This window comes from Saccostrea cucullata, unplaced genomic scaffold (assembly GCF_032062105.1).
Source record: "Saccostrea cucullata isolate Sc308-1 unplaced genomic scaffold, CSIRO_AGI_Scuc_v1 ctg443, whole genome shotgun sequence".
NCBI lineage: Eukaryota > Metazoa > Mollusca > Bivalvia > Ostreida > Ostreidae > Saccostrea > Saccostrea cuccullata.
Window position 1 is genome coordinate 155,375 of NW_026932961.1, and position 15,082 is coordinate 170,456.

Here is a 15,082-nt window from a genome sequence, read left to right on the forward strand (position 1 = left end):
TAAAAATTTTTCTTGAATTAACATAAAGTGAAAAAAGTAAATCAAAAAATCTTCTTTAATCTATTTCTTGTTATTAGAATTCAATGAAATCATAACTTAATTAAACAAAAATAAATTATAAAAATATATATTTAAATCCACATTTCAATTTTTTGGCATTCCAAATTGACTTAACTTCAAAACAAATTTCATTTACAGACAGAAGTGGTAATTCATCTCAATTTGACAGAAAAATAACTTTCACAATCCCAAGGGACTCATAGCAGCATTCAGTTTAACATCAGCAGTTATCTCTCTTTGCCAATGCTTTCGTATATAAAGTTAAGGAATCTACCCCACCACCCCAGCTCCAAACCAGGGGACATAGAGAACCAAACTTAGCATCAAAATATGTATTTCTGCCTACTGAACTACCATACCAAATTTGTACTTGATTGGGCAACCATAAAAAATGTTGCCCATTCATTCTTATGCATAGTTAAGGAATCTACCCCACCACCCCAGCTCCAAACCAGAAGACATAGAGAACCAAACTTAGCATCAAAATATGTATTTCTGCCTACTGAACTACCATACCAAATTTGAACTTGATTGGGCAACCATAAAAAAAGTTATAGAAAAAAACAGAAAATTTGTATAATATTAGGGTTTAATATTGGAAAATGTTTGTATATATGTGTGAACAATGCTTAAAAATCTTTCTCGAAAGAACAGTGGAGCCCAAAACGTCAAATGTGCAATAAAACAACCTCCCAAATTGATGTTGGCCTAGCCAACTGTTTTTCACTATTAATAACTTCCAATTTGCCAATGAGAATGTTATCTACATATTATACAAATTATTCCTTTGAATAATGGTTCAATAATAAAAGATACTGCATTCAGTTTAACTCAATATTTCGTAACTCTAGAGCATATGCTTCCACTATGTCTTATGGACACAATACTGTATGCAAACCGTGATGTCTTCAACTTTTCTATCATAAACTTTCCTTCCTTATGTAGCAATATACCACACCGCCTTCATATGGAGGTCATGTCTCCCAGCTGATTTGATAAGCAAGGACAAGATACTGACAAACAAGTTGATGAAGCAAGAATATTAACAGTCTCGTTCAAAGTCAATGATTCGCAAAGTCTCAGTCTGAAACAATAACCTTGTCAGCAAAAACAAAAAAATATTTAAGTCGAATGTTGACTCACTGTTTCATATAAAATGACTTCAGCCAAAGGACAACTCTTTAATTTATAATTTAATTCAAAAAGTCTTTAAATGAAGCTTGAAAATTAAATATTTTCATGCAACAATTTTCATTATAACTCAATGTGCTTCACGGTTCTTTGCAAAGCTCCGTAAATTACTTCTAATTTCTAATTATGTTAATAAACATTGGTATCCAAAAATGCTTTTTCGGGATAAAAATTTCTACTTTTAATTAGACCTTTCTGAGAAGTTTAAAGAACCTTGAAGCACATTGAGAGGCATATAATGAAAATTGTTGCATGAAAAGATTTAATAGAAATTAAATTATGAATTAAAGAATTGTCCTACCTGGCTGAGGGTCGGAGTCCCTTAATAGGGAATAATTTTTACACTGAATTGTTTATATATTTTTTCATTTGTCCGATCACGACAAGGAGCATACAGCTGATGTGACCTGTTAACAAGGGATGTTTACTCCCTTATAGCTCCTTGTCTTCTATTTCAAAACCATTTCAGAGTGTATATTTTACTGGTACATGGATAGTCAGATGTCCACATCTTGAAGAAGAGAGAATCTAAATATTATCTTTGAGTCAAGTGAACAAAAAGAACTCTGAAGCATTGTTTGAGATATTTACAAGATTTATTCTGCTGAGGATATTTAACAGTTTCTTATGGACACTGATCTAAAAATAACATTGGCTACAGCAATGCTTTTCTTCTAATGACCCATCATACAATAGACACGGCTCAGTACATCTTCACAAAAATGAGGTAGAGCTCATATATATATAATGAAAATATAAAACAATACTATAGCACTTCTAATTCAAGTCAAATCACAAATCGTATAATATACGAGATAATCTGAGATAATTTTGAGGTACACATGTAGTTTAAAAGAAAAGACAAATAACAGAACATATTGTATTATCTGAAAATTGCAGTTAAAAAAAAACAATTAACAGCTTATAGAGAATTAATAAAAAAATGTTTTTTTTAACTAATGAAAAAAGGTTTAAGCATTATTGAAAATTTAACTGCAACTAATCATTAAAAAATGATTTTTTGTCTATCAATTGAAATGCCCTAAGATGTTTATTCCAAACTAAAACAGTTGTGTTAAACAGCTTCTGTGACCTTGTATATTTTGATGTCATGGACATACTATACAGTGTATCATAACTAATCAACTACTGTTTGTTTTTTTCTTTCTCTATTTAAAAGAAAATGATTTAAAATTCATATAGAAATAAATACAGATATAGCATATACAAAGCCTTTGGTTGCTTAGTCAATTTGTCAAACACACAATCTAAATTACATATATTTTCTTCAGCTAGATTTCTTTCTTTGGCTCTTCAAAATCAAATTTTAAATTGTTTGTTACTAACCATGTAAAAAAAAAATCACTTTTGTGGCAAGTTGCTCTTCCTGAGCAAAAAAGAAAGTGTGTGAAATAAATAATACATGTATATATATAATCTATATTACACTATGTATGTCCCTGAGAGGGTGTTAACATTGTTTACCATCGAAGTGTCCAATTTTCATTCCAGGGCTTGTTATGATGTAAACCATATTTAATTAACAATTTTAAATAAAAATGCCTCATTTCTCTTATTTTACAAGACAATCAGAAATCAACTTAAGATTTTTTAAGACCTATGACCTATGAGGACAGGTAACACATCACAAAATGGAAGGACAAACCGATGAACACATAATGCAAAAAATACGTACAGTTTCACAACATACAAAATATCCTGGATCCAATTCTTAGCTTAAAACCTGAACAGCAATATTCTCCATGAAATATATTATGAAACTGCAGCAACAGAATAGCAATGGGCCCATGAGCCACAACACTCACCTGATTAACTATGGCCCTTATCTTTTATTTGCAGATTTTCTCCATTTTATATAGGACCAATCACGACCTTGCTGTTCTTGAGAAGATTTTTTTTAAAAATTCCTTAAGTATTCCTAGTTAAATCTTTGATTGCCCTTTGTGGCCCCATCCGACCCCTGGAGGTCATGATTTGAAGAAATTTGAATCTACACTACCTCAGAGAGTTTTAACATGTCAGAAATTTTCTGGCTTAGTGTTTTTTTGAGCTGAAGAGTTTAAAATTACTCAACACAATTTTCACTATTTCTTAAATATCTTCACTTGGACAAGGGTGCAGCCTTGAATCCCCTTTTCTCAAGGATACTCTATGCCAAGTTTGGTTGTAATTGACCCAGTGGCGCTGGAGAAGAAATTAAAAATGTGAAAAGTTTACAATGGCAGATGCAATGCCAAAAAACAGACAAATTTTGATCAGAAAAGCTTAATTCAGCCTTTGGCTTAGGTGAGCTAAAAAACTATTGATATAATATGTCATGAGAATTAAGTCCATTTCATGGGAGTCTTACAAATCCACAATGTGAAAAAAAACAACTCACAAACAAATAGTGAGGTGCCAAGGAACTAAATATATTTTCACAAACAACTTAGAGTGTCTGGAAATTATTTAAATAATGCATGCAGCAAGAACTGAAAAATCTTCCATTACACCACTAGAACATAGAAATACAGAAAAAACTCTTGTATCTAAAACTCCACGTCTGGTATACTATAGCAGTTGAAAACCCCCATCAACCTTTCATATGAATTTTCATGCTAAATTCTTATTGTGTTCCTCTGTCCAATTAAGTTTAAGATAATAGGTTTTGACTGTAAAGTCATGGATGCCCTGCACCAGGAATATGTATTTCCTAAAATCTACAGAAAAAAAACTTAGCTAAATCACCACTTTTTTGAACAATTTTGAGTTTTACATATTAGAATAATTTGAGTCAGTGAGCTATCCAGATATAATGCTTGTTTAATAAAAAGATTTTAAGATTAATTTCCTTACCATATAGATTTGGCTATGAGTACAGTTCAACTTAATTCCTAGTCTGCTGTATAATTTTGAATTTCATTGAAAGAACCTGCCCGTAATTCATGCAAAGGAAGCAAAATTTTGGCATGCGTTGAGCATCAGAAAAAATCTAAACATTACCATAGTAAAGTACCATATCTTGTTTCATCACAATAAATTATTTTTTAACATATACATTTTCATCTACACTGCTATTAAAATACATTTTTTATGATGCTTGAGGTTCTAGTTATGTTACATAGCCTTTGCGGTCCATGTAAGAAATGCCTATTAGATGGGAACTATATGCTATGGTCTGCCTTATAATGGTTAAAGTTATATGGTAATCTTTATCAAAAAGTCAATTGAAACAATGAGGATAAATCCTGAAGAATAATCTCCCTTAAGCATGTTTTGAAAGATAAAAATTGATGACTTTACAGTGTAAGAAAAAAAATTTGCTTGGTTTGAAACTCTGGGCGGCACAAATACTACAGCAAGGAACGAGAAAAGCATAAAACAATATCCATTGAGATCGCTCACTGAATTGACTCTGGTCAAAACTCTTTTCAATTTCAAACAGAGATATGAAAAGAATGAAAACAATTAAAAAACAAAACTGCTTAAGCAATATTTCCAGTGTGCACAATTTACAGGATAACAAAATCTTCTGAGTATCTCTGAATGTAAAAAAAACCCACAATCTTTTGGCTAAAAACAATTCACAGCCCTAATTGAACCATCAAATTATCTGGCATAAAAAATTTAGAAACTGCTCTTCAGTGAAGAGCACTTGCTTGCAATAGTTTTAAAAGAGGGCCCTATCAAAATGGCAGCCATTAAAAAAAACACAGTCCCTGAACGTTGATATCTTTCAACACTACTACAAAAATCTATACTTGTTTCTAATGCACTATTTCAAATACACACTATACGATTTCACATACGGAATACATGGGTAAAGTACAGTTCAAAGAGCCAATGAAAAACAGGAACACAACACTTTTTGAGCAGATCAGTTTTCAATGGGAGTCTTTAGATCATTCCCATTGGTTGTTACTATAGCAACTAACCATAACCATGATCAGATTAACAATACACAATATGTTTTTTTTTAAAGAGTGGGAAAAGCATATCTCATACATTTTATACATACACACATTTTCCCCACTCAGATATATATAACGATATTTAGATATATATATAAGTATAACCTGAATCAACATTAGATGTTTTAATACCAATAAGAAACTTGTACGAGTGTGATAAGATTCATAATTGTTCTTCCTCATTCCTCAGAATTCATTTATAACAAATTCTTTTTCACAAGTTCTGCACCAAAATTGCCTTTTAACGTTTCCTCACTTTCAGCACATCTGCCTCTCCATTCAAGCACCCTTGTATATTTTTTTTTTCAAAAAACACATTGTCCACATCATTTTTTTTTCAAAATTATTTTTTTTTTGCCTTCATTTATCACTCTGCAGGTATATGTCTCTCACAACAGAAGGCATGGCGGCCTCATCTATGGGCAGAATTGTCAGCATTCTGGAGTGCTCTGCACTGATATTTCGCAGGTCGATGAGGCGTAGCAAGTATTTCGCCAGAGCACATCCACCTTTGACCCGTTTTTTGCTTTCATACTCATCCAGAGCATCCACGTATACCTTCTGAATCTGCTCCACCAAGTCACGGTTAGTTAAGCCAGCCCTGTCAGCTGAAACAATCAAATAAATAAGTTTGTTATCATCGGTCTTTATTAATTAATCCTATTATATATGCTGAAACATCAAATTCAGAACTTAACATGTCATAAAAGGGGAAGGAACTTCGCAAGCATTCTCTATACATGAACCTTTTTCAAATCAGGCAAGGTTTTGACAAATAAGTTGAAGATACAAGGATATCAAAACTCTAATTGAAATTTTATTATTTATATATACCATGGTTTAAACACTGACATTGTCAGCTAATATGTACAAATTGTTTGGCAATTATTTTCTCACCGAATTGTCCATGCCAGTGTGGATTTTTCTGCTTTCCCCATCATGGAAAAAACACAGTGGGTGTGAAACATTTGCAGATAAGAGTATTCAAGCCCAAAAGTCCATTAAACAATAAAAAATTGAAGCAGAGCAAACAAGGACCTCCAAAATAATTAGAGGTGGGATCAGGTGCCATGGAAGAGTGAGCATCTCGTCGAGTAGTTGACAGGGGATGCTTAATGATCTTGGCACATGTTCCCATCTTTGATAATCTAACAGGTCGGTACTTGCTTTGCTCCAAATTTGTTTTGTTCAATGGATTTTTTAGCTTGCTCACTATTCGATATTTTCCTATTTTGCCAATTCAACTTTTCTGCACTATTGGACAAACTTAAATAAAATTTTTTTTTTAGTATATCACTACCAACAACTGCCAATTGCAACTTGTACTTTTACAAAGTTTGAAATTTTCATTTTTTCTAAGGGGCCATAAAACTTAAGATGAGCTCACTTTTGATCTCAGTCTGACCTTCACAAAAAGAATATATAGTGGAAAAGTGAGATTTAGATCAAATATGAGCTCATGCAAGTTTTATGGCCCTGGAGCCTGGTCTTAATATTATGGGATCCATAAATCTTGAACCCTCAGAAAGCTTAATTTTCAACAGCCCAACCATATTCAAAAAAATTTTGTTTGACAATACTTATCACTGTGTTTTGCATGTTGATAATGCGAGTTCCTCACCTGAGAATATACTAACGGCAGTGAAGAGGGCATACTCTGCGTTGTCCGAGTTGAGGTCAGCCATGTCATGACAAAGTTTGAAGACAAGCTCTGTGTATTCCCTGGGTTGACCTGTAGCTTCCATGTTCGAGATCGTCAGTGGAATGCCGTTAGCCAGCACAATGGATCTTGATGCAGGGTCATACATTCTACTGGCTCGTAAGGCCATAACTTCACTAGAGGCAGCCTTAACAGAAAAGGGTAAAAGTTTTATCATAATGTACATTGCGAAAGAGAACGAATGTATTTGTTGAGATTTTTAAAATTAAAATAATTTCTATTCGAAAGAGACTCACAATTCTTATACCACTGATGAAGACACAAAACACTATAGTGACTGCTGTAAACCAACTTTTATTTACAAAGACTTGACTTCGTGATATACCGGGGATAAACTAGATTGCGACGATAAATTTTTGCGAGCAAGCCTTTTTTGGATCTGCTTTTAATAGACACAGAGACTTTAAGGACCGGTTTGCTATGAGAAATATTGGCCATGACGTGACTCTCACAAAACACTTTGTGAAAATTTCTGGCACGAGAATAAAATTTGGTTTACAGTATGTAAAAATACCTTGCTTCTTAAAAACTGAAATTTTATTCATCCTTTGAGGAAGAAAATTTGCTTTCCACCAGATTTTCCACACTGTTACCTTGAGCAAAATAATTTGGTCCTCTTTGTTGAGTTTGGAGAAACCTGGCAGGCTTTTGGCAAACTCCACAATAAGGTGAGTGATTAGGACTGTCATCTTGGACAGACTCATCAGCACGTGTTCTCCTGATTCCTCCTTACTGGGGTCAATATCCTGTAATAAACCAAACAGTTATATTCAACCTTACACAAGAGTATCAATATTTCAACCTAGTAAGCAGTATAGTACCTACCCAGACATGTATAGGGGTGAAATGGGGGTATCCACTCAGACATGTATAGGTGTGAAATGGTGGTACCCATCCAGACATGTAAAGAGGTGGAATGGGAGTCCCCAAAATTACATGTATAGAGGTGGGGATGGGGGATACCCACCAAGACACATATAGGGTTTAGGGGAATTTCTTACTCATCAAAAGAGTAAAATGGAATATTCAGGGGAAATTTTCTTTTGGTGAAAAATATCAACCTAGATTAATCCCGGTTTATGTGATCTTGATTAAAAAATTATTAAAAAAAAAAAACAGGAAGTTCTTAATAGTATTATCTATTGTTAGAATCCAAGGATAAATCTTGATTCTCTTGTCTCAGAAAAAAGACCGACATAGGGTTGCTGAGTATTAAATCTGGGTTATATTTTTCAAGGATCAATCTTCACATGTTTTAATCATATTAACAGGAGTTGGAAATGAATATACCCAACACCTGATGAATTGAGAAATTTAAGACAAAAATGATACTAATTAGTCTATACCTATCACCTTTTGTCTTTCCAGCACTAAATGCCATTTCATCTGATATTAACATTGCTTATCCTTTCATTGGCACAACATAAAAGTACAAGTTTGTCAGTTTCATAATGCCAATCTTTGTAAAACATATTTTGGTTAATGTCATTTATCTGTAACATTGATGGATCAAATGCAGAAAATTATTAAGAAGGCAACTTTTCCAAAAATCCTAACTTTAAATAAAGTCAAGGACACTAGGATGATAGTGAATTTATAAATTTGAAAATTTTTTTAAGGAATAATTTCAAACCATTTTACGTATAAGGAAAGTTTTTGTCGCAGCAACCACAAAGCAGTTAAAATGCTATATGCATTATTTAATTTAATTTTTTGCCCTAGTGTTTGTGAATGGATGATTCATTTCAGTTTGCCTAAAGCAAAACCTCTTTTTAAAGAAAGGCATTAAAATATTACATCAGGACAGCAGACATATTAATTATTTAAGCTTACACTTTGTTTCGATGTTTTGTCCCACTTTTAGTACATATAAGACACCAACTGATTGGCAACAGTCTTGTATTGACCTTCATGTCATATTGCAAACTAAAAGATCAAACATGTTTTGAATTACTGAAACATGAATTTTTTGGTAGTGGGCTCAATGCTCATCACAATCCATTACAACAGTTCAATTGCTTGATGCCCTGTCCAAGGGTAAAGACGAAAATTTTCTAAGATGGCAGTATAATGTTATTGCTTTCAGCCCCACCCCTTGGGCCCAGGGGGAGGGGGAACCAATGAAATTCACAAACAGCCCCACCCCTCCGACCCCAGGGGGAGGGGGAACCAATGAAATTCACAAACAGCCCCACCCCTTGGGCCCAGGGGTGGGGAACAATGAAATTCACAAACTTTGTTCCACAGCTGTACTATGTCAAACACTTTGAACCTGGTGCCTGAAATGACTTCTCTAAACAAGACAGTTATTGATTGATCAGGCCTTAATAATTTCACAGGCTTCCAACTCTAATCCTAATTCACAACAGGAAGGATCTCAGGTGCTGAAGCAGGGAACGACTGTCATCAGTCACCAGCTACAGAGCGCTCTATTGATTTATACCACGAGAACCTGATGGAATAACTTTCAATTACCTCAGTCAATTCCTCCTCCCTGCGTGAAACTTATTTGGGATTTTTGCTACCCCTTTATTATTAATTAAAAATTCCATAATTACATTGGGTTTATAAAAAGAAAGATAAAGGGTATTGAAAAATTAGATTTTGTTTGTTTGGTTTGTTTTTTGGTTCCTTCTTATTGGCACAAGGTTTCTATGGTTCAAGCACTAAATATATATAAGCAAGTTATGTTTCCACAACAATATGAAAACAATGGTAATGAATCAAGACTACCATATTTAAGGAAACTTAATTTAAAAAAAAAAAAAAACAATTGTAAATTCAGGGATTTTATCTTTTAGATATCTGTTAATTACTTATTGATTTTCTCTTTTAGAATCCTTGTCTACAAATGAGGCTTTTACCATTCTAATGAGAAAAAAATCCCCAAAGCAAAAACATAGTATTTTAAGGCAAAAAATCAAATGCTCTCTTGATTCTGACAGCAAAGTAAGCTTTAAAATTTTATACCTCAATTATACCCCCCCTTCCCCCTTTAGCAGGGTTTGACCTTTATTTTTGTGGACTACTTGCTAAGTCTCACTACCTCTAAAACTTTTTTACTAGACCTGAATCTATATCCACCAGTCCACTACTTTACCACTCTAAGATGCTACTCCGAGTTTTCACTTGATTGCTAGTATTGTCTCACATACTTATTTATCACTCAGAATCAATAGCACGTTGATGCTTTGACATCATTTTGTGACTCTACTGAAAACTTACAGCACACACTTACTATTCCATAATCAACTTTGTTGCAAGTACAGTGTAAGCTGTCCAATCTGACTCCTGTGCAATCCATAACACTGTGAATGCTGACGTTAAATTTTGTTCCCAATTTTTACTCATTTTCCATGTTTCTTTACACTGTGCAATCTGACACCCTGTCTATTCTGACACAAAATTCATCTCCCAATAGATGTTGGATAAGACAGATTTCACTGTATAAAGGTTTAGGATTTGTAACTTATAATCAAGAGCAAGTTATGGTTTGGCTATGAACATTTTTGTTTTTACTGCTAATCTATAGGATACTTGCTTCCCTGAAATTCCATAATCAACTTGTTGCTAGTATATAGGTCTATGATACACATTTATCACTTATACAATGTTATAGGCAAGAACCTCTTATGCCCTGTTAATTTTGCTGCAAAACCCACATCACACTTACTATAGCATCGTCAACTTTGGACTCCTCGGGAAACTCGTATTTGTCCTGAAGTTTGACCAGCTTCTCGATCAACTTCCGTGTATCTTCCGTGACGGAGTGAATGGGCCTAGTGTCTATAATGGCATAAGGTGAAAGAGTGGAAGAGAACTTAACCTCCGGTGCACACGACCCCTTGTTCTCAAACCCCTCCCCTGAGTTAGAGTTACACTCAGTGTTTAAGGCAGGCTTCTTTTCGGGTCTATCTTCCTGAACATTTTGAGTATATCGTTGTTTGGCTTTCCTTCTTGCATCTCTTGCTTTGCACTGTTCTTCTGAAAGAAGGCCTACAAAGGAATGAAAATTATTTCAGTCATTTAGTACTCAGTCTACATGGCTTGGCATGTTTTTATATCAGAGGCAAACATACAATAGAACCTTGTTTACTGTAAAACGAGAAAATTTGGCGCATTCGTATTTTAGCGTAAATGAAATTGGAAATACATTGGCGCAGATAAATTTTAGCGCTTGCACTTGTCATTAAAATATATAAATGTTATATTATATTTTTTAATCCACGCCCGTATTTGATTTTTTGGTTAGTCAAGCACGGAAACACAATAGCACTCCCGTAAATAAGTAAACAACTGTCAACATTACGGTGGTGTTGCAATCATACAGATGTGGCACAATGTTAAATTTTATTTTAATTTTATTTTAGATAAAAGAAATGGAGTATTCATGCATTTTATCCATATTAAAACGATGCATGTATCAAAGGAAAGTTACTTGGATAAACAGTAATCATAATCAGGTATTATCTGCAAGCTCAATCGCCATGCTTGATTGCATTATTTACCGCAATTAAGGCGAAAGATGATTGACATGCTGAGAAGCCGAACTTTGTGCTAATGATACGTATCGGGTAAGAACTAACAATAGTTTAATTTAATAAATTATGATTTGGCAGAATTTTCTCGATCATTCCTACCATGTACAGTGCTAGTGTGTTTATAAAATCCAACAACCCTTTGACATTACTTAATTGCGTGTTCCGGTTTACAAGTACTTATGTGAAAGCTTTGAACATACACAAAAAAAATTATATTTAGAATTAGCGCACAATAATTTTAACGTTCAGGGGCTCTTGCGCCAAAGGCGCTAAAATTAGTAGTGCGTCAAATACCGTATAACTGGTTTTTAATGCGGGTGCAATTTTTTGCGATTTGATCCTGAAATACATATATTTATTTTTTGCGATTTTAATTTTTGCGATTTCACTTTGACAATAAAGTCTATTTTTATTGAATGTTATTACTAGACATTTAAACAATAAAGTCTCGAACCAAAACCTGGGTCCTGTTACACATATTTCATTGAATTTTACTCTATATCTCTCGAAGTTTGATTACGCTTGTATACACGCCAATCAAGCGTAAAATAGATGCAGTCTGAAGGCCTTGTGCTGTTAATTGGGTGTTTTACATAGATGACACTACACCTGTGGGTAATTCTTTGAAATTAATTTATAGAAGTTCGTTTCAGTAAGTTCCCATAGACTATGAACTTTCATTTATGATTATAAAGAGTTTATATAATCCTAGTAGGGAAAATATTACACAAGAAAACCGATTAAGAAAAATCTGGTGAAGGACCCGATCAAGCGGAATAACCAAACCGACAATTGCTATTCGGGTTTCATATAAATAAATCATGAAATACAATGTAGGAACAAATAAAGATTGAATCTTTAGGAATTCGTTTTATTTATTCGAAAAACAATCATTGTTGTCAAGTAAATTACCTGTAAAATACGATTGAAAACATGCAATGGTATTATTTACATATACTTCCGGTATCTGTAAAAGTAGAACTTGGATGATCACAACTGAAAATTCCGGATTTTATTTACGTATTTTTTGCAATTGAATTTTTTGCGATTAAGACTTGATCGCAGTATTTCGCAAAAAATAGCACCCGGTATTCTCGTTTTACAGTATCAAGATGCCGATAATCTAGACATTTCACCTTCAGCTCTTCAGTACCATACTTGTGGAGAATTTTTATGTAAATTAAGTATGAGTTATCTGAATGCTTCATTAATCCAGATTACTTGCTCACCGACACAAAGCAAAACTGTATTTGTATTATTCATTGATCACCGCACTCCTTAAATTAAATGTTTGGTGCAAATCTTCCTTTAGCTGTATATTAAGGATATTTATATGGTGTGATTTTACATATCTTTAACCAATATGAGTTGAAATGGTATATAAATTATATTTGCCATACTTGCTGATGTAAAATCATACAGATATATATATATATACGAGGGGTGTTAGAAAAGTTCGCGGACAAGTTCTATTGTGAGCGCGCTATTTCCACGAAAGCGGTCAAACTTTCCAGATAAAATTTTAACCTTTTTTCCAATTAATATACAAAAATTTGGTGCTCTCCGGTGATTATTGAAAAATATACAGCTTTTTTACTTTGATAAAACTTGCTTCACGGAGCATGCTACATGTTGACAAGTTTACATCACAAAGACTCTTTATTAAAATTAAAAATTGCACAATTGTAGCGCAAAAAGAATTATGATATTTTACCTGCTGCTAAAGCATGCAGGAAACGTCACTGAGAGAAAATATGAACTAAACTGGAGGTTATATGACTGTTTTATAGCCGTTTATAAATGATCCACGCGTAAAAACACAGCCAAAAATCGGAACGTCATTGAGCATCATGGAGCACTGCACTACATAAAAAAATATGTGTGCAGACAGGAAGATATCTAAAAGAGATTAAGATGTTCAAGATGCTGCCGAAAATTTCCTACACATACAAAGAACAAGTTTTCAAATGGTTGTAGCTTCGTAAGAATGGAAGGAGTAATATTTTGAGTGATTAACTCCATCGATACTTCAATACCCCCTTATCGCATGGACGTTGCGTTGCGCTTATATGGTTTTGCATAGTTTCCATACCTGTTCGATTAACTGCATAGAATTTTTTAAGATCTCAATATTATCCGAATCAATACAAAAGACATTATAGTAGAAAAGTAACATGTCTTGATAGAGATATTCAATTTTAAAGTAGAAAAAAGATAAGAAAATTCTGAAGAAATAAAAGATTTATAGAACTGCGACAAAGCTTAACCCGTTGAAATCTGGTTGTCACGTCGCTTACGTCAAGTGATTGCTCCGTGAATCCCATGACCCCAAAGTAAAAAACTTGTAAAATTTCAAGATTTTATTACATGGACCTGATTTTTTACATACCAATAAACAGAATGTAGGAATTTATTCAGACATAGGTCATACTTTACAGTACGCAATAGATTTTCCGTAACTCAATGTGTGCGCGAACTTTTCTAACAACCCTCGTATAGATGTTTTATTTTTTCATTTGATTTTTGTTCCGAAGAAAATTTTGAAAACATGTAGCCCCTGATCAATCTGAATTGATGATTTCATGATGCTCAAAGAAATATATCTCTACATCACTATTCTTAATACATGTATACAGTAGCATGATAGTAGGACCATTATGAGAAATCACATGTACTCATGCATACAAAAATGAACTATCTCGTAAACTGAACTTTAAAAAAAGTCTTCATTCAAATTAAAGGTTTTTTTTAAATAATAAATATAAAGGCATTATTTTACTGGCTTTTTTGAAACATTGTTTGAAAATTCTTTTATTAATAATTTTTTCAAACAAATGTCATCAAACCAAATAAAATATTTTTGTAATTAAAATGTAAAATTGAGGTTAAAATACTTTTTTTTAAAAGAACACAATCCCAATAAAAATTTAACCTTGATTATTTAAGTTCATTGTGTCAGATGATGGATGCAATTTAATCAAAGAAAAAAAATCATAAGTGTATTAAGTCCCCCCTGGTGTTTCGAGAACAACTAATTTCAAGACACGAGAATATTCTGTGTTTCAAAACTTGTACTGAAAATCCAATGCCTTAGGTCTTTCATTGTTTTGACAGATCAATGTATTATGTATTGATAACAAGCCATACAGAATCTTTCTCTAAGTAAATGGGTATGATGAATTTTTGCATTGTACATATAATTATCTTTACAACAAGGATAAGCCTCGTTTCCTGTTCATGACAAGTCCCTTCTGGTCATAAAGTCACTAGGTTAATCTCTAAATTAAGTAATAACAACATACATAAATTTACCTAATTTAGTTCACAGTGGTCAATTTTAACAATATTTTGAAGTTTTCCCACATCAATTGCAAATTATTAATTTTGCAGCTTTCATTTAACCCCCTACATGGCATATACGCATTTCTAAGCATCTGACTTGGAAAACGAGTATAGTATGAGAAAACATTAATAACTTCATTAATACTGCAAATATCAGAATAAATCTTTCACCTTTGGAAAGAGAAAATAATTACGATAAAATAATATACAGAAATGTATTTAATTGATTGTACCAGTATTTTGCTAGCTCGAGTTAA

At 33.2% G+C, this 15,082-nt stretch overlaps 1 protein-coding gene across 2 annotated transcripts in view; it reads right to left on the reverse strand.

Moving 5' to 3' along the window:
• Positions 1–1,825: 1,825 nt before the first annotated feature.
• Positions 1,826–15,082, reverse strand: part of LOC134236660 (ecdysone receptor-like) — a 65,313-nt gene continuing 52,056 nt past the window's right edge. For both annotated transcript variants that reach the window (XM_062718832.1, XM_062718833.1), the window contains 4 exons: positions 10,616–10,938; positions 7,536–7,688; positions 6,844–7,069; positions 1,826–5,830 (listed from right to left, as the gene is read on the reverse strand). In XM_062718832.1, the coding sequence (XP_062574816.1) occupies positions 5,583–5,830; positions 6,844–7,069; positions 7,536–7,688; positions 10,616–10,938 (950 nt within the window). In that variant the 3' untranslated portion in view covers positions 1,826–5,582. The remainder of the gene's footprint in view (positions 5,831–6,843; positions 7,070–7,535; positions 7,689–10,615; positions 10,939–15,082) is intronic.